The sequence below is a fragment of the Mustela nigripes genome, chromosome 3 (assembly GCF_022355385.1).
Source record: "Mustela nigripes isolate SB6536 chromosome 3, MUSNIG.SB6536, whole genome shotgun sequence".
Classification (NCBI taxonomy): domain Eukaryota; kingdom Metazoa; phylum Chordata; class Mammalia; order Carnivora; family Mustelidae; genus Mustela; species Mustela nigripes.
This window is the reverse complement of record NC_081559.1, coordinates 68,064,204-68,088,600: the sequence shown is the minus strand read 5'-3', so window position 1 is coordinate 68,088,600 and position 24,397 is coordinate 68,064,204. Positions and strand designations below refer to the sequence as shown.

The 24,397-nt window shown below is 40.3% G+C and overlaps 1 protein-coding gene and 1 long non-coding RNA gene across 7 annotated transcripts in view; one reads left to right on the top strand and one right to left on the bottom strand.

Annotated features, from left to right (window-relative positions):
- The window catches only part of RAPGEF4 (Rap guanine nucleotide exchange factor 4), a 288,407-nt gene that overhangs the window by 101,212 nt on the left and 162,798 nt on the right, over nucleotides 1–24,397 (bottom strand). For all 6 annotated transcript variants that reach the window (XM_059394172.1, XM_059394171.1, XM_059394173.1 and 3 more), the window contains 2 exons: nucleotides 21,983–22,055; nucleotides 17,767–17,786 (listed from right to left, as the gene is read on the bottom strand). In XM_059394172.1, the coding sequence (XP_059250155.1) occupies nucleotides 17,767–17,786; nucleotides 21,983–22,055 (93 nt within the window). The remainder of the gene's footprint in view (nucleotides 1–17,766; nucleotides 17,787–21,982; nucleotides 22,056–24,397) is intronic.
- LOC132013839 (uncharacterized) overlaps nucleotides 259–24,397 on the top strand; it is a 27,930-nt gene continuing 3,791 nt past the window's right edge. Inside the window, exons 1-2 of the long non-coding RNA XR_009403122.1 lie at nucleotides 259–480; nucleotides 1,509–1,680. This is a non-coding gene — a long non-coding RNA (uncharacterized LOC132013839). The remainder of the gene's footprint in view (nucleotides 481–1,508; nucleotides 1,681–24,397) is intronic.

The window sequence follows — 24,397 nt, the reverse complement described above, 5'->3', positions numbered from 1 at the left end:
ATTGACTAGAAACTTAAACTGGGGACATAATTTTGGGGGGGAAGGGGAATAAGATGAAGATTCCAGCTCCCCTCTGGACGTCTTGTCACACTATCTCTTGTAAGATGAAATGTTGGGTTGCACAAAGCAAAGCTACTCTAGCCCCTTGTTAAAGCTTTCATCCAGACTGAGGTTAATCAGTATAAGATCTGGTGATTAACAGGCTGTTTTTAGAGAAAACACCAAGTAGCTCGTTCCCGTCTGCTGCTGGTACAGAAAGCTCCAGATTCTGGAAGGGTTGTTTGCAACTATGAAATAGAACAGCCTAAGTGTGGGAACGTGGTCACGACTTGCTGTAGGGGGAACGCAGGCCTTTTCTGGGCACCCACCCAAGACAGTAAGAGAGGACTCCACAGCCTACCCGGTTTCTGGTCTCAATGTCTACCTGGCATTAGAAACACTACAAATCTCTGCTCGGTGCCGCTTAAAATTAAAGAAATGGTAAGCTGCATTTTAAAGATTTATTTATCTTAGAGACAGAGTGTGGGGCAGGGAAGGGCAGAGCGGGAGAGAGAGTCTCAAGCAGTCCTCCTGCTTAGCAGGGAGACTACAGGGGCTCCATCTCAGACCCTGAGATCGTGACCTGAGCCAAAATCAAGAATCAGACGCTTAACCAACTGAGCCCACCCAGGCGCCCTCGTAGACTGCATTTTACAGTAAATCTCTTCTGAGTAAAGCCTGAAAGTTTCATTCTTTTTTTTTTTAATTTAAAGATTTTATTTATTTATTTGACACAGAGAGAGAGAGAGAGAGCAATCACAAATAGACAGAGACGCAGGCAGAGAGAGACGGGGGAAGCAGGCTCCCTGCTGAGCAGAGAGCCCAATGCGGGACTCGATCCCAGGACCCTGGGATCATGACCTGAGCTGAAGGCAGAGGCTTAACCCACTGAGCCACCCAGGTGCCCATGAAAGTTTCATTCTTTTTACACAGCGGGGGACCCTCCAGAATGCAGAGGAGGGTGTAGTAGCAGGAAAGGAAGGAAGGAAGGAAGGAAGGGTACAGCCTCAGCTGTTCACATGTTTTTGCAAGAAGTGAGGGAAACACTCTGCATGTGATTTAATCCTGTACTAAATTATCTTATTTCAAAACTGCAAGTCAAATGTCCTGGGTGGTTCATTATGCCTGAACACACCATAAACAACTGATCTGTTATTAGTTGGTAGTATCATTGCTTTTTCTTACTTAGACAGCCATTTTGAGAATTAGTTCTCTCTAATTATCATTAGCAGTTTAAGCCTCGGTGATCTTACAGTATTTTTTAAAAAGGAGCCCATAGGAAATCTTCGTGAAGGTATAGAGCAGAGAAAACACTGAGACTCTACAGTTCATATGCAAAATGTTCTCAGGATATAAAAGTAATCACAAACTGGGGTGAAGGACAAGATAATGAAAGTGGGTTTCTTTTCTGACTTGGGGTTGTGGGGTAAGGGAAGCTGTTCCATTCTTTTCTCTTCTTATCTGCTTAGGGTCCTCCAGAATAGGAGCCTAGTAAAGAAGAGAAAGAAGGAAGGTTTGTAGCTTCATCCTACAAGAGACTACTCCAATCTCAGGGGAAGATAAGAACAAGTATTTATTGAATGCTATGTGCTCAGTGCTTCATGTGAATTACCTTTCTGCAAGGGAGGTCATATGGTAATAGTAAGTTTGTTTGTTTGTTTGTTTGTTTTTTAAGTTGTTACCCATATCCCTACCCACTTCCCCTCTAGTAACCATCAGTTTGTTCTCTATAGTTAAGAATCTGTTTCTTGGTTTTCTTTTCTCTCTTTATCTCTCTTTTTTCCCCCTTTGCTTGCTGTTTTATTCCTTAAATTCCACATATGAGAGAAATCACATGGTATTGTGTTTCTCTGACTGCCTTATGAAATCTTGCCAATTGCACCAACAGGGATGGAGCTGGAGAATATTAGCCTATGTAAAATAAATCAGTCACATGAATTATCTTACGGAATACTCACAATGTCCCTCTGAAGAAGGTACTCTTAACATTCCCATTTCACAGATAACGAAACTGAGGCTAAGGGCCATATGACCAGCAGGTGGGCAGTTCTGGTAAATAAACCTTCTGTTTAGCCACCACCCTTACTGCCTTGTGGGGGAAATGCCCTTGCCCATCTGCCCCATAAAGTATGCTGATTTTTAAAAAGAGCCAATCTTGATCATGTAGCTTTTCTATTTAAAACATGTAATGGCTCCCTATTCTTCTTGGAACAAATCCAGACTTCCTAATGCTGTTTAAAATCTTCTTCATACTTTTGCCTCTTCCCTTTCTCTCCAGCTTCATTTCCACCATTCTCCCCCTTGCTCCTGTTGCTGAGCATGTTTTCCAATCCCTCAAATACACCAAAACTCTTCCATTTTGGGGGTTTTGCCCAATCCACTTTCTCTGCTTTAGCATGCATTCTTTTCCTTTTTCCTGACTTCCTCATACTTTCATCTCAGCAAGATGTGCCAGACCCACTATTAGGTGCTGGAATAGCTGTGAGCTGGTCCTAGAAGTGACAACTGAGCCCTTGAAATGTGACTAGTCTGACTTTGGATGTGAGTGTGAAACACTTGCTGAAATGAACTATCAAACCATCCAAAAATATGGAATCTTAAATATATGCTGCGAAGTGAAAGAGGCCAGGCTGAAAAGACTACCTACTATATCATGCCATTTATTTGGCTTTCTGAAAAAGGTAAAATTATAGAGAGAATAAACAAATTAGTGATAGCCATGGCTTCGGATATGGAGTGATGGACAGGGAAAGCATGGGCGACTATTCTATAGGATACATAATACTATGCATTTGTCAAAACCCACAGAACTTTACAGCACATGGAGTAAAACAATATATGCAGGGTAAAAAAAAAAAAAAATCATTAGGAAGTTAGGAATCCCAGGATGGAATGCAGACTGTGACAAAAAGAATTTGATGATCATAAAAATGCATGACATAATCTCACTGAAGGGAGTGGGGTGAGGGAGGTGGGGAAGGTGTTGACTTAAATCATTTCAAAATGACTGGATTATGTAAAACTAAATGCAAAACACTCTGTATATGAGCACTCTATTCTAGTTGATAAAGTATGTTTTTCATGGGTTACAGGTAATCAGTCTAAAACCACTATACATATATGCTGGAATTAGACAAATAGATGGCAGAGAGTTTGGGTCAAATTTCTCACTGTTGCAGTGGGAAGTACAGATAAGCAAGGACTGATCCATGTGCTAATGGATTAGAATTAGAGAAATGAGTGTGAACTCATGAGTAGCTAGATATAGGTACACATACAAATATTTAAAAATTTGTGTATATGCACAGGTTAGTAAACCCTATTTCCTTGGCGTCTCAGTTGAAGGGATATAAAAACAATGGCATCTCAGTAGCAACAAGCACACCTACCACCCAGATCTTGGTTTCTAATACCATTCTTCAATAAAAGGAACCAAAAATCTTTGGCACAATGGCAGTTGCCAAGATGGGGCAAGGAATATACAAGCATCTAGTTGTGTCAGGAAGTAAGGAAGTGCCTAAAATCACAAAATGAAACAAAACACAATCATGGGAGTATGTTAAGGAAACACAGGAGCCAATCAAAAGATCTCCTAATTGCCAAAACTGAAAAAATCTGAGAAACAAAATAAGTATAGAAATATAGTAGTAATGGATTATAACCCAAAGTATAAAATAGATACTCATGAGGCCAAACTGATACAAATAAATAACGGAATGACTTACTTAATTAAGTAATGTGAGAGGAGAAACAAATCTTCCATGCAGAACAATTCCAAATAATTGATGTTGGTGTTCACTATCAAGGAGGTAGTATATAATTTCTTATACTTCAATGTGGGCTGTTCACGGTGATTTCCTTCAAAAGAGTTCAGTATGGAAATGGGTTGGGAGGAGAGTGACTTTACACTGGAGAAATTGGGAAAATACTACTTTAACCAGGTAATCAAAGTCAATGGTAAATCAAATTGATAGCATGTATTCTTAATATGACATGATGAAAATGGACTATATCTCTGTGGTCTTTCCCCAAAAATCCGTAATCCGAGTCTAATCTGAAAAAAATATCGGACAAATCCCAGCTGAGGGACGTTCTCTAAAATGCCTGGTCATTATTCCTCAAATCTGTCAGAGTCATCAACAGCAAGGAAAATCTGAGAGACCATAGCATCCAAAAAGAGCCCAAGGAGACATCATCACTAAATGTAAAGTGGTATCTGGGATGGGATCCCGGAACAGAAAAAGGACACCACATAAAACAAAGGAGAGGGGCACCTGGGTGACTCAGTCTGTTATGTGTCTGTCTTTGGCTCAGGGCATGATCCCAGGGGTCCTGGGACTGAGCCCCACTGTTGGCTCCCTGCTCAGCCGGGAGCTTGCTTTTCCCTCTCCCCCTCCCCCTGCTTGTGTTCCTTCTCTTTCTGTCTCTCTCTTTCTGTCAAATAAATAAAATCTTAAAAAAAAAAAAAAGAGGGAGATATGTAAACAATGGACTTCAGCTAACATTAATGTAACAATATTGGTTCATTAGAAAATGCTTAAAGATTGAAAACTGTCAACCCATAATTCTCTATCCAGTGAAAATATCCTTTAGGAATGAAGGTAAAATAAAGACATTCTCAGATGAAGGAAAATTTAGGAGAATTAATATCCACCAGACCTGTTCTATAAGAATTTCTAAAGGAAGTTCTTCAGACAGAAGGGAAATAATACCAGAGGGAATCTTAGAACATCAAAAATGAAGGAAGAACAACAGCAAGATAACTAAAAATAATTCCAGAAACGGGAAGGGGATGGTGTGAAACCTAACCTTGACAAGATATAGATAACTGGAAAAAATAAATCATTTGCAGAGTAAATTCATTCCCAATATGGTTGAGACAATGTTAGATAATAAAATCTGCTAAAAAACTTGACTAAAAAAAGTAGACTATGAAACTACGCAGTGTGAACTGAATTTTGTTTCTATATGTATATTTGTTTCTGTATGTTAAATATAGAAACACACAGAGCTCTGGCTGGTGGCATCCATGGGAGATTTTTAAAAATACATTTATGTTTCCAAATATTCAACATAAGCATTATTACATTTATGATCAGTGAAAGATAACCATTATTTTAAAAATTCACTCTTTCACTAGACTTCATTTGAGACTCTTGGCATAAACATTTCCTTTTAGGCACACAATATAAGCCTCAATGAATCATCTGAATGTAAATTTGGCTCATAGGATTTAAGGAGTTAAAATCAAATAGATAGAAAAAAGGAAGAATCCTTGTAATATTCTAGGACGAATGGGATTGCTTATGTCATCTACTGGTTCAGAACCCACATCTAAGTAGCTCAAAAGACTTAACAAGATCAAATCTTGTTAATTTCCACACCATACATGTTAAGAAGACAGTGAAAAAGAAATTATGCTTCTGACTGAATGGAATGCATGGAATTTCTAAAGCACAATGCTCATTGCAATCAAAGCTATTGCAAGATGTGATGTCAACATTATTCTCGTAAGTGCTTCTGTCCTATTTCTTCATAAACAAGGGATGAAGACTAACCCCAAATGAGATATTGATTGCATTATGTTGTTATCTGAGTACACTAGAGGAAGAGGACTGATTTCTTAGCAGTCAGCTGAATGTGCCTCCCTGAGAGGGAGAGGTGAACAGCTACCATTTCCTGTTCCCTCTTCTTCTGGGCACAGACCTTCACCCCATCTTCAGACCCGAGCCCACAGTGGTATCTCACCCACACTGCTCAGAGTCGGGGTAAAGGGCCGCCTCACCTACACTACTAGATCAGTCAGTGTCTTTCTCCAAGGTTTTCTAACTATAGCTGCGGGAAAAGAACTAGGGACCAGTGGAGGCCATGTTTCCAGGCTTGGGGAGAAGCAGAAAGAAGTAGAGCCCTTGGCTTCTATTAGCAGAGGGCCAGCTCCACACTTGTGCCTCTCATGGACTAGGGATGTGAGTCCTCAACTTGCCCTCTTGTTTGTTTTTGAGGTGGCTTGATGTGGATTTCTGTTACCTGTAGTTCACCTAGTCCAGAGTTACACAGTAATTTAGTTACTACATTCTTGTGAAGAGGGAGAATGTTGGGGGGTCAATAATGAAACATTTTTTCGGAAATCCTTTGTGTTCCAGTGACATGGCTCTTAGAATGCTCAGAGGATTTTAGCCTTAATTCCCATCTCTCTCAGTACTCCATTCTAATATAATTACATGTTTACCTATTTTTCTCCTAAGCTGTTTAGGCTGTTGGGCTGTTTTGGTCTTTGAAGTCAAGAATTAGTTTTATTGGATTTCATTTCTGTAGAGCCAAAGCATGTGCCTGCATGGCACATAGTAGGCACTTACTAAATGTTAGTTGATTTTAAAAGGATTGCACAAAATATGATCATTTTCCTCCTATTATGGCATTATTTCAATCCTTCAAGCTTTAGTAATTGGATATTTGTGGCTAGGCTGATAAGATTAATTTATTTAAGAAAAAGGGGGTTATTAACTCATTTAGTAGTATAAGAAACTATAAAAAGAGAATGATTAAACTAATTAAGAAAACAAATTGTTTCAAGCAGGCCATAGCCATTTAAAATCACTGATTCATATAGAAATAATTTGTGGGCTCAGTTACAAATAACATCCCTCTACCTATTCATTATATTAGGTCCCTGAGGATGTCTATTAAGCGATGCTTTGTTAGCTTGATTCATTTACTATTTGTACTTGATATAGCCCATAAATCAACCTTTTATTAATTTGAAAGGTGATATATGCTGTTGTACACAGAGTTTACTTACACACATAAATTCTCCTAAAATCTACAAAATATAACAGAGGGGGGAAGATGAACTTAATAAAACCCTTACTAATTTTTGCCTCATTATTTTTATTTTTTTAAGATACATTCTAATTTTATTCATGCCCCAGGCACATGTTACTCAGTATAAATACTCAACATCTAATCTCATTTTCACTCTCTGATGTTTATTATCATTAACTATTGACTGGACAGAGGAACACAACAAAAGCCTACCTATAATCCTGCATGCTTTCTAGTGACAGTGACTTTCAAACTGGATCTCCAAGACCCCTCTGTCCTCAGCTTTCCCTGTTGGAGTTGTTGGTGACTGCATACTTCCACATGGTCAGATCCTAAACCCTGAAGTCATCCTTAACTCCTCTCCTTCTCTCTTACCTCGTGGTTAATCCATCACTCTTATTTTCACAATCTATCCAGAATGCAACACTTCCCACAGCCCTCCTGTGACTACTCCACCATCTCTCTCTCCAGGAGGTACCACCCTAGCTGCCTAGGAGTCAAAGAATTCAGTGCCCTTGCTATGTAAAACTATTTCCTTTTCATCTACTGATTTATATGAATGATCTTTCCCAGTGCTACATATATAATATCCATGACGAAGAACACAATTAGTTAAATTTATTGCAGATAGATAACGAACTCGTTTTTTTAAAAAGCATCCAAGTCATTCAACCAACTGAGCCACCCAGGCGTCCCGCATCCAAGTCATTCAATGAAGCATTTCCAATAATAATTTACCTTAATATTTAATAATTGTTTATAAAAATATAAAAAAATTAGTTTTGACAGTTGTGTACAACTACTGTCATAACTCAAGCCAGAAGAAATATTTTAATAGATAATTAGAGTCATAAGAAATTTCAAAACCCTTAAATTTAAACGTATATACTTCTTTTTGATACATGAAAGTGTAAGAGGGTAATCAATAAGAAACTTTCAGTCATAAAAATGCATTACAACATGGAGGTGCCTTTTAATCCCTGACAGCTCACACTGGGACAGCTGATATGAAGAAAAATTATCTTCTTATTTTAAGACACTGTTACACGTGAGCCTTTGTTACCATGATTGAATCTGTATATTAACTAACACATTGAGACAATTAAAAAGTAACCTTGTCTGGAACAAAAAATATTACAATAGTATAAAATTCTGTGGAGTGAACAGAGCAGGAATATGATTTAAAGGAGAAAAAGAAATAATATAATATTACTAACTGCTAAAAAAGAGTGTGGTCATAGTTTTTCAAAATGGTAAGTAGCAGATTGGCTCCTACAAAGACTAATGCTGGTCTAATACACAGGCAGCATTCTACAAAAACTTGCTACCTAATAGAATCACTTCTTGGGAAAATCTGTTTGATGTACAGGATTGGCACTGAGTATCTTTCTATGGACTTACAGACCAGATACCTCTTTTTTTAAGAAAGTCAAGTTTCAACAATATCACATATTGGATGAGGAGACATAAATGGGTGAGTGCATGAATTGGATACTTTGACTAATTTGGAGGCTTCCAAGTGCTAGTCATCTTACAAAAGAAAATAATATTTACTATTCATATTATCACTTTCACTTTCATCCAAACATTACATGCGACACAACTAAAACTTCAGCTCTCAGGTTAGACGTGCAGAAACACCGGTATGGCCACCAGAGGGAGCCCAAGTGTTTTTCTGATTAAACCAGCCAGCACCGAGAGAAAACACAAAGCCTAAGGGAAGGGGGGGAGGTTGGGCAGAAGACCCACCATTACCTGTTTCAGTCACTTAAAATAATTTCTTGTTGAATGACAGAGCTATTTTTGCATTTATATTGCAAATGCCTTTATGAGGCAGTCTTACATTGCAATGCTTTCATACTTTGAGCGGAAGAATTGGGGAAACATATTTAAAAACCTCACATACCCTAAAACTAGAAGGTCCAGGATAGGCGGTCGTGAAAACATCCATGATGCTCTGCTGTGTCCCCCAAACAGGCCAGGCCTCTTCTCCAGCTTATCTTCATTTTCCTGTTCTTAGTCTATCCTGGTCCATCTTTGTAGTCAACTCTGGGTGTGGTTTCCTCACTTTGTTTGGAACCAGGCTATCAAGTTACAGCACTGAGTGAGCACTTGGTGTGACATGGGAATTTTTCATCCTCCTGGCTGAGCCAAATTATATGGACATTAAAATGAATGACTTTCCATTTGGCATCCTGAAGTCTTCCTAGAACTGAGCATTGGACTAAGTCCTAACAGGATTCAAGAGGACCTCTATAATGCTTCCCCAGAATCCAAGCTCCCCTTGGGGTGCCTGGATGGCTCAGTTGGTTGGGCGTCCCACCCGTGATTTCAGCTTGGGTCATGATCTCAGGGTCGTGAGATGGAGCCCTGCTTGGATCTCTATATTCAGGGTGAAGTTTGCCTGGGATCCTCTCTCCCCCTCCCCTGTTGCACTACCTAAATAAATAAATTAATTAGTGAATATGTGAACAAATAAAATCTTAAAACAAAACCAAAAAACCAAAACCAAATCAGAACCTACTGCCAACCTCAGGGATCTCCTATCCAGGCTGGAGAGATGAGGGCCGAGACGACAGACCAGGGTGTGATCTTGTTTAGAATCAAACTCCAGGGAAACTTAATCTGTTTTAGATTTGAGCGCTATGGAGTTTTGGAATTTTCCGCCTGCCTTATCTTATTTGATCTCCCAACAATTCTTTTACTGTGGTAGGTCAGGGATCACCATGTTCTTGATGAGGAAACCAGGTCATGGAGGTAAGGGACGTATTTGTGTCCTGTCGCAGGCTGTCAAGTGTCAGGGACAGAAACTTAGGCACTTTTGGGGACACAGACTAAAACAATGACTAAGTACTAATTCAGTCCTACCAATGTCTTCTGAGATAAAAAATTATCACCTTCCTTTTCCCTCACGTTACAAGTAAGTGAAAGGCAGCACATTAATTTAATGACTTAGCACTTGTTTTACCCAGTATTTTCATGGTATGCTTTCCTATGTTATTTTTTCATGTCCAGATGGGATAATTTTATGATGTATGCAAATAAATTAACACAAACAAATTAAATTCCACAAGGTTAGGTCCTCCGCTGAATGCTGCTAGATTTAACATGCTTATTAATGCCTTGAAAACGGACTCAAAAGCATTCTTAATAATTTTGACAATGATACCCAACTGGCTGGGGATGGCTGGCCCTTTGGAGAAGTGGAATAAAATTTAAAATGACCTCAACAAGTGAAAAAGATAAAAAGACAAAATTCAATGGAAAGCCCTGCAGAGAGATCCACTCAAGAGAAGGGTGTGTGTGCATGGGGCAGGGGGCGAAATGGGATGAACAAAAGAGAACCACAGAAATGTGGGAGCATTGACTGGGCAATTAAGCAGAAAGGAGCTGGAGGTCCGAGTGACCAATGGGCTCTAAAGACATTAGCAATCTAGATCTGTCATTTTTAAAAGAGAAGGCATGGTACTGGGAGGTACAAATACAGGGAAAATGAATTCAAACTAATTCCCCATCTACAATTTTAAAAAGATCAAGTTTTAGAGTTAAAAAAAAATATATATGATGTTTTGTTAGGTTCCCAAAATACTCGGAGCTTGGAAGCCGGGTTTTGAGAACCTTGAAAAGGTTCGTACAAAATATAGCTTTTAAAATAATGAAAAGTTTTTTTATTTTAGATCTGATGAAATTAGCCTTGAAAGAGAAAATTCTTGTACTCTGTTCCTTTATTTATGCAATACTCTTGGCCTGGAATATCCTTTCCCTTTCACCTGGGTAACGTCTCCTTTCCATCAGGAGTGCACACAGGCATTGCTGCTTCTGCGAGGCCTGCTCTGAACTCCTCCGCATCTCCCCAAGGAGAATCCCACAAACTCCGCCATGTGTCTCCTCTGAGTATATACCAGGTACTTAGCACTGGCTAAGCACTTGGGATAAATCTTTTCATTAGTCCTTCTGGAAGCCCCCTAGGGTAAGACACTACGGTCACTTCCGCTCTGTAGAGGGAACGGGAAGAGTAAGCTTAACTACCGTGTCCACCTTCCTGGGGTGAGTAAGTGGCAGAGTTGGGACTGTAACTCAGCTGAAGAACTCCGGAGCTTAACTGCTTGTCCCACACTCTCCCGACCACGTGTGCCCATGACTTGTCCTTACACGCTTGTGTCCACATGTCTGCCTCTGTCCAGGGGCTCTAACTCCTTGAAGGAAACAACCAAGCTTTCTTTATTTTCGTGGCACCACAAGGGGCTTGGGATCGATCACCACATGTTTGTTAAATTAAAGATTTTCAACCAAACAGATGGTATGTTTCTGTGGGTATTTTTGAGTCATTCTTTAAAGGAAAATAAAAAATAAAGCTAAATTCAAGTGAACAGAGTTTAAACACTTAAAAAAACTGGCAATAAGAATTCTGAACAATGCTAGATCATATTAGCAAAGGTGGTTTTATCATTTCGTTTTCTGGAAATTTTGAAGAATGAAAACAGTTAAATATATATGCCTACATACATACCTATGTATGTGTTTATATATGTATGTGAATATGTGCATCTCTATCACTTATCTACCTTCAAAGTAATTTTTTTGAAAGGTAAAGAGAATGACCACAGGATATTTTAATATCTATTGCCTCAGGGGAGGCTATCTGACACAGAACTGTTATTAGAAAAGAAACCAAATCCTAAATGACATGTAGTCACTCTATTAATTTATCCAACCTGAGAATGCTACAGATCGCTCTCCTAAACAGAAGACATACTTTGCAAATAATTTGGTTCCAATTTCTCAAAAGAAGAACAATAAAAATTCAGATACATCAAACATAAATGATACCATCTAATTTATTCTCACCGTCAATTGAGATAACATGCCAGCAGCCCCAAGTTACTGGTGATGAGCATAATTGCCTGCAGCACAGGATAAAATATTTCTGGAGACAGCAATCTACTCTCCCATGACTTTGAAATCAGCACTCTCGTACATTACCATTAACATGACATTGTGTTCCTTGCCCCTGCTACCTAGTGGAACTAATTCTCAGCAGCAGGGCCCCGTGGGGAGCGGCCTCATCTCAAGGCCGTGTCATTTTTTCAAGAGAGCAGAGAAGAAGCTGTTGGTTAGGGAGACGGGGGAATCTCGTTTCTTCTATTATCACTATTTTTAACAATTAAGCACTCCTGGGTTCTCCACGGTATTTTGTGGAAGTCAAATTCTGATTACACAGAAACCTGAGAGGAGGTACGGACCCCCAGCTGGGTAAAACAAGGAAAAACTCATGCAATCCTAGAAAACCACCAGCATTGAGACAGTGAAAAGTTCTACTCCATTAAAAACAAAACAAAACAAAACAAAAAAACCCTAAAAACTGTAGAGAAACCGAAAGGAGAGCACTGAAATAATCAGCAAGTGTAATTCATAATCTCAGGAAAGTAATTCTAAAATATACTAACGAACCAGCACCCCAGGACAGCCCAAGATGTGCCATGTCGCCCCCCAAACTCAGAGTAAGCAGGCCTTGGGAACACTGCCGGTAACATTCAGATGCAACAAACACATGGCTTAACTGATACCAGAGGGATGAGGTTTTTAGGCTGTTACCCACATTTACTATTCACTATTTAGATTAAGGGCAACTATGCCTCATCTTAAATATTCAATCACTGCACCACTGCAGGAGCTAGAGAGAGAGAGAGAGATGGCACCATCAGCTTTGTAATAGAGCAGAGGAACAGATGGAACAAAAAAGCAGGAAGAGACTCAGCAAGGGCATTCTGCCCTATAAAATACATAGCTCACAAACACAAAAACAAACATTTCTTCAGAGACTAAGAGCTGATGTTGTCCTTGGCACCTTCGACATTAAGTTGCTGGTGTTCTCCAGGAGGTGGGGTGGGGTAAATGTGGGCTCACCCAGCTACGTGTTCCCATAGGCCGGCTCAAGAAATGAGTGTTTATACTCCCCACACAGGGAGGGACCGAGCCAGCAACACTGCAAAATCTAATCTTCACCTGGGCTGTAAGCAGTGTGTCCTTTAAAAGCAAAATGAGAAAGCAACTCACTTCTCTACATTGATTTTGTATCCTGGTGGGTATTGTGGAGGGCACGTATTGCATGGAGCAGTGGATGTGCTGCATAAACAATGAATTTTGGAACACTGAAAAGAAATAAAATTCAAAAACAAAACAAAACCAAAAAAAAAAAAAAAAACAAAATGAGCAGGCTTAGGATTTTTCTGTCCTTCACAGTTGGTTGGTTTGCCCTTGTCTGTTGAGGTTCCCGCCTTCGGCCGGTTACAGACGCACTGGAAGAGCACTCCTAGCTAACTGTCCTCGCGCTGGAGCAGACGGGATCAGCCGCGAGTTGTAAACCTGTGAACTCCGGCCAAGATGTCTTGATAAGCTCTGGACGCGTTATCAATCATGTTTTAAAAGCAGGATTTTAAGAACTGTTTCCCAGAAACTGTTGGTTTGAATTCAGTAGGTGTTCTAAAGCTGGAGTTAAAAGGTTTTACAGGGTTTTTATGGGTTTCACTAAGTTTTTTTTATTTTATTTTATTTTTTAAAGATTTTACTTATTTATTTGACAGAGAGAGATCACAAGTAGGCAGAGAGGCAGGCAGAGAGAGAGAGAGGAGGAACAGGCTCCCTGCTGAGCAGAGAGCCCGATGCGGTACTCGATCCCAGGACCCTGAGATCATGACCTGAGCCGAAGGCAGCAGCTTAACACACTGAGCCACCCAGGCGCCCCAAGTTTTTTTATTTTAAGTTTGTTTGAGGATGCACAATTTCCGTTTCCTTCATCTGGCCCAGAATTATAGCTAGTGCATAATAGTAAAATAAGATATTGTTATTTAATAGGTAGGAAAAGTTTTAATTTGTTTTCTTTAACCTTAAAAAAGAGTAGCAATAAATGTTATTATATTCCCTGGAAGTGCCTAACGTTCCTAACCTTTTGACACTAATAGTTACTCTCTTCTTATTCTCCTATTGTCCTTTCCATAATGAGAACTTTCCAGCTGTGTAAATTATTTCCTCCCCATCTGCCATTTAAAGTCCGTGTCTTTATAATAATTTCTAAAAATTCTTCTTTATATAAATGACCCATGATTTTTAAAGGTTTGACAAACTGCTGATTTCAGTCATCTTAAAATAAGACCTACCAAATAGTTTTACAAGACTCCTGAGCTTGCCCATTACTAATTGGTAGCACCCAGTTCTTCCAGTACTTAGGAAACCTTAGAGTTCTGAATTGATGATAAGATTTTACTCAAATTCCAGATAGTTAACATGCAGTGTAATGTTAGTTTCCATAGTACAATATAGGGATTCAACACTTCCATGCAATATCCGGTGCAATCACAGCCAGTGCCCTCCTCAGTCCCCATCACCTCTTTGACCCATCCTCGCACTCACCTCCCCTCTGGGACTCATCAGTTTTTCTTTAGGAGTTAAGAGTCTGTTTTTTGGTCTCTCTCTCTCTCTCGTTTTCCCTTTATTTCTTTTGTTTTTTAAATTATGCATACAAGGGAAATCACATTTGTCTTTCTCTGACTGACTTGTTTTGGTTATTATACACTTTAGCTCCAACCATGTTGCAAACAGCAAGATTTCATTCTCTTTTACAGCTGAGTAATATTCCAGCACGTGTGTATGTGTGTGTGTGTGTGTGTGTGTGTGTGTGTGTATACACACACCATATCTTCTTTATGCATTCATCAGTCCATGGACACTTGGGATTTTTCCATAATTGATTGAATTGCTGGATCAACTAGTGTTTTACGATGGGAAGGTACTCTTCCACACTTAGTAGGAACCTCACTAATCACACTGTCAGTGCTATAACTGCCTTAAAAAATGGGGACCTCAACTGATCCTTTTGGAAACTAGATGTTTTTAAATATGGAAATGGGATTATTTTGTAATATATTCCTGAGCCTATTTTCTGGCTCTTTCTACACTGAGGAAGAAAAGGATAAACTTCTAAAACTACGTAACTCCATAGCAATCGTCTGTCAAAAGGATGAAGCACAACAGGAACAAAATCTACAGAAGTAGCAGAAAATCATAGACTAGCTCATTTTGCCAAAGGGCCACTGTAACATTCAACTAGAAAGCTTTCTTGTAATTGTGATTTTTAGCATCTGTGTTAAACATGGTCATCTGATAAGGCATATACAGAAGACGGAAAAAACACAACTGGAACAGACCAAAGAGAATAATTTCTTTTGTACAACCAACAGCCCCAAACACTCATAACGTTATCAAAATAGTCTACTTACTTTATTGTTGCAATGGTCATTTTTCTAATATTTTACCCATTAGTTTATAGGTTCCAGTATCCTGTGTCATATCAAGCTAAATGATGTCTCTATCAATTACAGCAAGTAGTAAACAAAATAATGTAGCAAGTTAACTGCCAGCCCATTTGTTTCTACACAAGCGCAATTTATGAACAAGAAAGAAAGTTCCTTTTTTGTAAGGTGAGGCTGCATCTGGAAATAAAACAGAGCTGGCAAGGCAGTTAAACCCCACTTACTGATGCCTGCATATTTGGTTAAAAGTTAAACATGGTGATTAACGAAATCAAAGGTAGGAGCTGGAGAGGAGAATATATTCTCTCCACAAAGAAGCTGTTTGGACACTGAAACAATAGTTTAAGTGCTTTTATTTCAGTCCACAGGCATATTATTGCTATTTAGAAACATAAAGGGAATATAAGATTTCCCAGCATGTAGTTAAAGAAGGTAAAGGATAAAAGAAATCATCATAACACAACTTGTCTCTTATAAAGGAAAAATTCCAATTAACACCCACTTTAAGGCTCTTAGGCTTCTTTTTATCTTTCTAGAGCTTCAACTCTATTCTCGAAAGTCTTTCATCTCATTTGCTTTACTTTGACTGATGGCATTGGAGAGCTTTCTTAATAGCTCATGGTGATATTACATCCATGCTATTTGCGGAGAGAGAAAGAGGGTGCTTTTCTGTTTGCTAGAGAATTTGACATAGAATGAATGACCCAAACAAATACAAATGAACATATATAATGAATAATATAGGGGAGACAGCCTGGCCTGCCCCCTAAATCTTACAGGGCAACATGCTAACAACTCAATATATCTAACTTCCCATAAACTTCAAATTCCTATTTTTGTTACAAAGTGAGCCTCAGGATGACAGCTGGTAGGTCTCTGCTCAGAACATTGTGCCTGTTGTCCCTTTGTGGGGAGGTCTAATCTAAAGGTCATGAGGGACCTAAGAGAGACAGAGCTTCCTTTTGAAGCCTAGAACATTTTAGACGTCCTAGGGCTTGGCCATTCTGTGTGTGCCTTCCACATCGCTGATGGTTCCTTGATGAGGAAGCACCAGGCTCTTTCATCCTCTTTCCTTGGCTAGTGATCCATGTATTATTTGTTTTGGAGTGCTTTGGGACATCCGTATCCAAAATCATGGCAGGATGAGTCTGTTACTATAGACTTTAAGCTTTGTCTTTCTTTGAACCTGATTATCTAGAGCTTTGTTCAACATATAGAGATTTTTTTTTTTAATGGCAAAAGATCAATGGAAAAGTTCATTGAAGAAAGGTATTTTGAGGAAAACCATAAACAAGAGAAGGATAGTTACTTCATAAAAGGGTACGACATTTTTCAGAGGAGGAAAGATCTCGAGAAAATGATACAGATCTTGACAAGATAATAATTACAGTAATAGTCTTAACATTTATGAGCTCTGTTGGACTAGTCTCTATGCTTTCCACAGATTATCCCATTCAATATTTATAATGGCCACTTAGGTGGTCATGACTAACATCCACAATTAAAGATGAGGCAAGGATGTTTCAAGGAGCCAAGTCGCTTATGAGGTCCCATAGCCTAGAACTGAAATCGTCTGCCCGAACCAAGCCACGTGAAATTTTGGTATAACATTCATAGTGACATTGCTGGGTCTGGAACCCAAATTTGTGATGGTACAACAGTGGGCCAGAATCTCAATAGGCCCTTGAAGCCAACATTATGGAAAGGAGACCTAAGGAAAACCAGAGTTTGATCTCTGAAAAGGGATACAGAAATAATCTGAATTGAATGAAATCAGTATCTCTGTCCACAGACACAGGACTAAAAGCAGGGAAAGGAAAATAGAACATTCTGTAATGATTCTGTAATGTTGCCACTTGGGTACAGCAATAGAGGAACATAATGAAAGGGGACGCATCTGAGAGCCACCAAGCACCGCTTCAAATCAGTCACCATATACTCTTCCACCATTAACCCTTCTAGGTTGTTGAGTAAATTAAGATTCCAGTTAATATATAATTCATATTCTTATTTGCATGCAAAGCCGATGCCACTACACCACTACCATCCTTGGAATCTGCACTCGGTACTGGTTCTTGGTGAAAAGTTTGTCCTACACCTACTCTCTTACCTGACTGCCCTTAACGATTAGAGCAATTACTTATTTTAGCTTCCATAGGGAAATACTGACTTTCATGCAGCTTGGATACATTATCAAATCAACGGACCCCGTATTTCATATCTCGTATTCCCACTGAGGAAAAACAATGAATTTTTTGTATGTTATTAAAGCAATGATTTGCTCACTTGCTTGTTTACATCATGGGAAAAAGAAAAACCCTTAGTATTTGTACTCTTTGCCCCTAGAATAACCTTTCTGCAGACTAGTTAACATCAAGGACATGTGACGACCATGTCAGAGCAGTTGACCTTCTCCCCCCTCATATTTCAATGGGACTCACCAAGATGCCAGAATAAGATTAGACAAATATTTATTGCTCTGTTGAATGTGGATGCAGAGCTCTCTGTACTGGTAGGGTTACCATGATTATTATTATTATTTTTTTTTTTACCTTAGGACAGTTTTTAGAGGCTAGGCAGAGAGAGTGCTACTCACGTTCTCCTTGTCAGGAATCCCTAGAGGAAGAAAAAGAGAGAGAAAGAGCATGAATTTTAAGATTAATCTGTAAAATGGAACTGAAGTCCTTTGCTGAATCAAACAAAGTAAAATTCGGGTGTTTCTAATTTGTGTTTCCATCAAAACTTACATAATGCTGCTTAGAAAAATAGCAGCACCCACCAAAATCTGCACATAAGTAAATGAATGAATCAGGAGCAGGGCTGTGTGCCAGACAACAAAATCTCATGCTTATTTTGTTTTTCTACCATATGCTTTACTTTGCCAGAGGTAAAAATCCATCTCTGATTCATTTACACCATGCAAACAACTAATTCCTCTATGCTGGGCACAGAACACTCAGAATTTGGAACAGACATGTCAACTCTTAAGTGGCACATACCGTATTTTTTATATTTCAGACCACCTCACCATGCTCCAGGCTGTAAACCTAGCTTTAAGCCCTACATAAAAACCACCAGAACACAACTTCCATTTGGGGCAAAGCAAATTCCTGCTTCTCTGAAGTCAGGTCTGAGCCTGGCTGGGTCTGTTTCCAGGGGTGTCCCAGTTTTCTCAGTGAGAAAGTTCACCATTCATCCATTTATGCATTTGTTCATTCATTTATGAACATACTGTGAGCTACAGGCAGGCCCTGGTCCTTTGTACTTCCTTTGGGGCTGTTGACTCTGACGAACATGATCAGGGTGGCCACACAGGAAGGCCCACAGCCCCATAGAGCTTAATGCCTCCAGTGCAGTGGGCTAAGTGGCTTTCCACCGAGAAACGGAACCACAGGTGGTTTGTCTGTATGGCTCACCCTCAGGGCAGTTTGAAGTGGTTTGTGACATAAAAATAAAGTAGCTCCAAATTCTGAGTTAACAGCACATTCTGTGTTTAATAATGGGGTACACAAGATGTATACTACTGGCTTTAGAAGAATTGAATGCCCATTTTAATAGACAGTAGTATAATACATAGAAAGGGTAAGAATGGAAGAGACTATCTGGAAACATTCCCTAGTTAAAGTCTGACTCCCACACTGGGATAGTCCCAGGACATAAAAATCCTAGGCAGGAAGCAGGGTGACAGACAGAATCTTAATGGGCAGGTTCGCCATCATTTCCCAAATCTGTCAGAAGCAGTAAGGGTGGCCTAATATCAGCACTCTGAAACTTTGAGTCCCAGCCATCCGTCCATTATTTGATCCACTTGGTCAACAACCATTTGAAAAGACCAGAGTTGATTGTATGAGGAGATACAGAGTGTAACAGAAGCTTCCTTTCTAGGAGTTTCAATAAGATAAATACATAGCACAAATCACCATATCTGAGTGGCTGGAGATTAGGATATTTACAGAGAAATAACACTGAAAAGATGATTTGGGGATATGCAGGAACTTGAATGTTGGGGTAAGGCATTAGCAGTCTTGGAATTTCACCTTTCATGGTAGGCAATGTGCAATCGTTAAAATGTTTCGAGCAACAGAGTGATAGGACCAGAAAAAAGCTGGGGAGGGGTCTGTTCAAAATGAAAAGACACTTAAAACATAAAAATCAGATGCAAGAGCATGGTCCTCAAGGTGCAGTTTGAGCAAAGACATTCAGAGGAGAAAATCGGAGTATGGACTCAGTAGATGATGTGATTAAGGAAAGTCAGATCAGTTATATCAGGTGTGATAATGGTGTTAGGGTTGGAAAAGTCTTTATTTTCAAAACTATCTGCTGAAGTATTTGCGGTGAAATGTGTGTATGTGAGTAGAAGAAGGAAATAAGGCAAATATAAAAAATAAAATATTAGTGCATATTGTTATTAATAAACAAATCAGATTTAAGTATTAAAATACTAATGGTAATTAAAGTGATGAAGACAGGGATGTTAACTCTGTCATTCTATATGTTTGAAATTTTTCACAATACAAAGTAAATTTAAAAAGTTCTGTCTAAGTCAGGTATAAGTCAGGTGTAGGATAGACCAAAGGTGAAATACTGAAGACTCAGCCAGCTGAGTCAATCTTGTCCTCAGGTCAGGAGTGATGAGGCCTTTGGCCAAGTGGCTGCAGAAGGAACAGAAAGGAAAAACATGAACCCTGCAAAGGAAGGAGCAAAGGACCAGATGGGTGATTAGCCTCAGTGCATGGAGGTGACATAAGGAAGGACTCTAAAAAGGTTAAGGTTTAGGGACTCTTGGGTGGCTCAGTTGGTTAAACATCTGCCTTTGGCTTAGGTCATGATCCTGGGGTCCTAGAATCAAGCACCACATCAGGCTCCCTGCTCAGCGGGGAGCCTCCTTCTTCCTCTCTCCTGCCACTCCCCCTGCTTGTGCTTCCTCATTCCCTCTCTCTTTCTCTCTGACAGATAAAGAAATAAAATCTTTAAAAAAAACATAAAATGGTTGAGGTTTAGAGGCTGTTATGGGAGAAGAACAGTACAGGTAGGAATCGAAATGTGGCTTTCAGGAGGAGGGATGGGCTTTGTGGGAATAAGGATGTGTTCTGTTGTTGACACTGTGAATTTAAGAGACCAGCAGAACATCCAGGCGGAAAGAGAACCAGCAGTCTTCTGGAAAGCTTGGCTGCCATGGGAAGAATCAAACAGAGGTATTGGTTCAGGAAGTTTGTATCCACTGTAAGAAAGGATGGTCATGGGGAAAGTATAACAGCCAAGACTGGACTCTTGGATAATACCTAAACTGACAGGAAGAGGTACTTTGGAAGAAACCAAACACATGTGGCCAGAGAGATACCAGAAAACCAGGATAAGGCTGCGGGGTGGAGCCTGGGAACTCAGAAAGAAGGGAGCCTGCACATGGAAAGTCATACTCAAAGTCAGAGAGATGGGGAATGGTAATGACAGAGCCTGGCACTGGTTGGTCACTGGAGTCTTTAGATGGTTTGAGTCAAGACGTATAGGGCAGAAGCCAGAGTTGGAGGGGTTAAGAGTGACCAGTGGTGAGGAAATAATAGCTAACACCACAGTGGTGCTCACTCCATGCCTGGCACCCTCTAAACACTTGACATGCTTGGCTTCCTTCAATCCTCACAACAATCTTGTGATGAAACCGAGGCACAGAGAAGTCAAGTGCCTTGCCTGAGGTCACACAGATAGAAGACAGCACAGCTGGGCTTTCAAGTCAAGGACTCTTCATGAGCTGGTCATCCTTACATCAACCAGGAAAGAAAAATCAAGAACATGGGAGGGAAGGAAAGGAAGAAAGGAAGGGAAAGGAAAGGAAAGGAACGGAAAGGGAGACCTGTCTTCCTCCCGCCCCCCCACCCCACCCCAAGGACGGAAGAGAAACTGAGAGAGAGAGGCCAGAGGCTACACAGAAGCTATAACTTAAAGGGCAGTGAACGTGAGGAAGCTCACTTATGATCTTGTAGAGAGGGGGGTCACCTTGGAGTGACAAGCCTGGCAATGAGTGGGAACTAGGGGAACTAGAGAGAAGATCTGAAGGGGGACTCTTACTCAGAAGAGTCCTGGTGTGGAGGCACTGCCTGGTTGGCTCATCACAGTGTCTAACCGCTCCAAAACCCTCAGCACTGGGTATCCTGCTACGCATATACATCCAAGAGTGCAAAACAGGGACTCGGCAACAAGCAAGACTCAGGGCCAGTCAGGAGCGCAAAAAGATGCTCTCAACACACTTGAACAGAGAGACTCAGGACACAGGATTTCTTTGAATCGAGTGGGCAGCCATGAGAAAGGGATATCACAGAGGAAAACTTCCTGTCTTTTATGATCAGTGAGAGACTGGTCACATAAAAGGCCTGGAGTGAGAGGAGGCCATGATGTGTGAAGAATCAATAACGGCTCGCCCTGCTTTTCTCCTTGACCAAAAGCATCCAAATAGCAAGAGGTTGCGCTTTCAGGTGTCTGGATGTGACTGAGACAAATACATTTCATAAATCCCATTTTTAAAATAGACAGAACCACTAGATTTCAACATAAAACGAAGAGATTCTGAGAAAGCATTTTAAGTATGAAGTTCCAACTGGTATCAGAGCATCCTTCCCTCTATCAGCAAGGACCACAAAATAATACCATGTGAACAATTTTTTAAAAATAACTCAAGTGTGGGCTGGCAGGTCTGTTTATCCACAGAAGAGTCTGGAGACTTACTCTGTCAAACTGGTGTAGGGCATAATTTTTGTCACACGAAAACACATACCACACGACAAATTTTTAGATACAAAATGTTCACATTTTTCACTTACTGTCATTGTTAGAGCCCGTTTCCATAACACCATAAGGAGGAGCCAGAAGTCCTGCCATGTACTGTCGATATTTCTGAAAGACAAGATTGTAAACTCAGCACACAGAGATTTACTCACTTGGAGCACTCGTTTATTTACACACTAAAAAGCCAAAACACTGGGTGTCAGGAAGCCTCTGACTCTAGTATTTGCAAAGCCATCAAATGTGGTCTGTGCTCTGAAATAAAGACGCTCTGTTATAAGGGGTCTTGGTGGATAAGACTGGAAGGGCCCCCTGCCTCTGCCCAGGGAGGGGGTCATACGCCAGCCAGTTCATTTAGGTACTCGTGACTGACGAACCCGATTGCGTGGGATTTTTTCCTCTCCCTTTACCTCTTGCCCTGCTTTTCACTCTGGCAAACACATGCTCAGGTTTTTGTGGAAGGCAGAGACACTTGGTTTTTATAGATGCAGATACAAATAATTGTGCTGCCTTCTTAATAGGTGAATGGTACTGAATCAGCTTTCTTTCAGAGGAAAAAGAAATGCATCTCTGGAAGATGTCTGTTTTGAAAGAAGCTGATTCGCTTCCATTTAACTAGTTCCTTTTACACTGACACCTGCCCGTTATGTGACCTCTAAAGAACTTTTGGTCTGTTGTCAAATAGAATGGTTTGACTTCATTTAGAACTATTTGGATTCCTCTGAATTGTATCCGCCTGATTTTTGGTTCAGGCCTGCCTTAAAACCTGGGGCTCAGCGATCTCTAGTAGCCCCCAAAGTCTGTGCTGTGTTGAAGGGATGAGGCTTGGGGAGCATAAAGCCATCTAGAGCTTCCAGCGAGAGAGGGGTGACATTTACGAAGAATGCAAAATGGATATTAGACATCCTGTCTCCCCAGGTAATAAACACAGCCTCCTCCCCTCTTAGAATGAAAGCCAGGCAATTTTATTTATTGCATGGTGTCATGTATATTTATGGTATCTAATTATGATGACACATAAGTGTTAAATGGAATCAAAAGAATCAACACTCTGAAATGTGCTTGCGGGTTACACAGGCGTCAGCAGAAATGCCTCATCTGTAGCAATGGGCAGCTGGTGACATGCAGTGTTTGAGCAAACATCTGGCCCATTTGGTAGATTTGAATGGTGTTTGTAATGTAACATTGACGGTTCCTCAAAAGAGTTTTCTTCTAGTAAAGATGGGACTAGCTTTTTTTTCCCCTTCTAATCCTTTTTTCTTCCATTCTGAGGCAACTATACTAACACCTGCATGCAAACATTAAAATTCATGATTTTCCCCGCCTCTGAGTTAACTAATCACTCAAACATACCCACAGGACTAATCTATCACCCTGAATTCCTGACATTTCCTTTGATAGCTTCCTAGTTGTGACTTTCTTCTTTCTATGACAACATCTCTTCTTCCTCACGAGAGAGCACTGATTAAGCACATTACTGGGCATGATGTCATGCCGGACTCTGAACAAAGCAGGCTCGTAAAAGCAGATGGGGATTGGGATGTGTTCTGAGAAGGTTTCTTGACCCCCCCTACAGCCTTTTGAGTTCTTACTATTAGCAACTCCTTACACCAGGCTTTTAAAAGAAATAACCTGTGTTAAATTAAAGAAGCAATTTTGGTTTGCTAGGAAATGTTTTGGATGGGCTGAGTGTCCTTTGTCTCAGGAACCCCAATGCCAGTAGCCATCACCTCCACAGAAGCACCTCCCTGCCCTTTAAATGAATGGGCCTTTGCCTTTCTTTAGTTCTGTAGCAATTGGTTCGTTGTTCGTCCATGGAGCGCTGCATCAGGGCTGCTGTTCTGGGAACAGAAAATAGAGCAGCCCTTAGGCAAGCAGAAGGTGGGCCAGATTTTAGGACAGGTATGTACTGAACACCTACTATGTGCAGGCAATGTCCTAGGCACTGGGCTTGTTGCTGAGAACAAGCAGACAGGCCCTTTGCACTTATTAACTATTTCTGCAGCGGAGAGCACCAAGGTTTGCACATAATGGGAACTTGATACTTACCTGTTGAGTTTTACAATTTTTATGGAGAAGATTAAACATGTATAAAAGCAGATATCACCTCACACCAGTCAGAATGGCTAAAATCAACAAGTCAGGAAATGACAGATGCTGGCGAGGATGCGGAGAAAGGGGAACCCTCCTACACTGTTGGTGGGAATGCAAGCTGGTGCAGCCACTCTGGAAAACAGCATGGAGGTTCCTCAAAATGTTGAAAATAGAACTGCCCTATGACCCAGCAATTGCACTACTGGGTATTTACCCTAAAGATACAAACGTAGTGATCCGAAGGGGCACGTGCACCCGAATGTTTATAGCAGCAATGTCCACAATAGCCAAACTATGGAAAGAACCTAGATGTCCATCTTCTTGATCCATTCATCTGTTGATGGACATCTAGGTTCTTT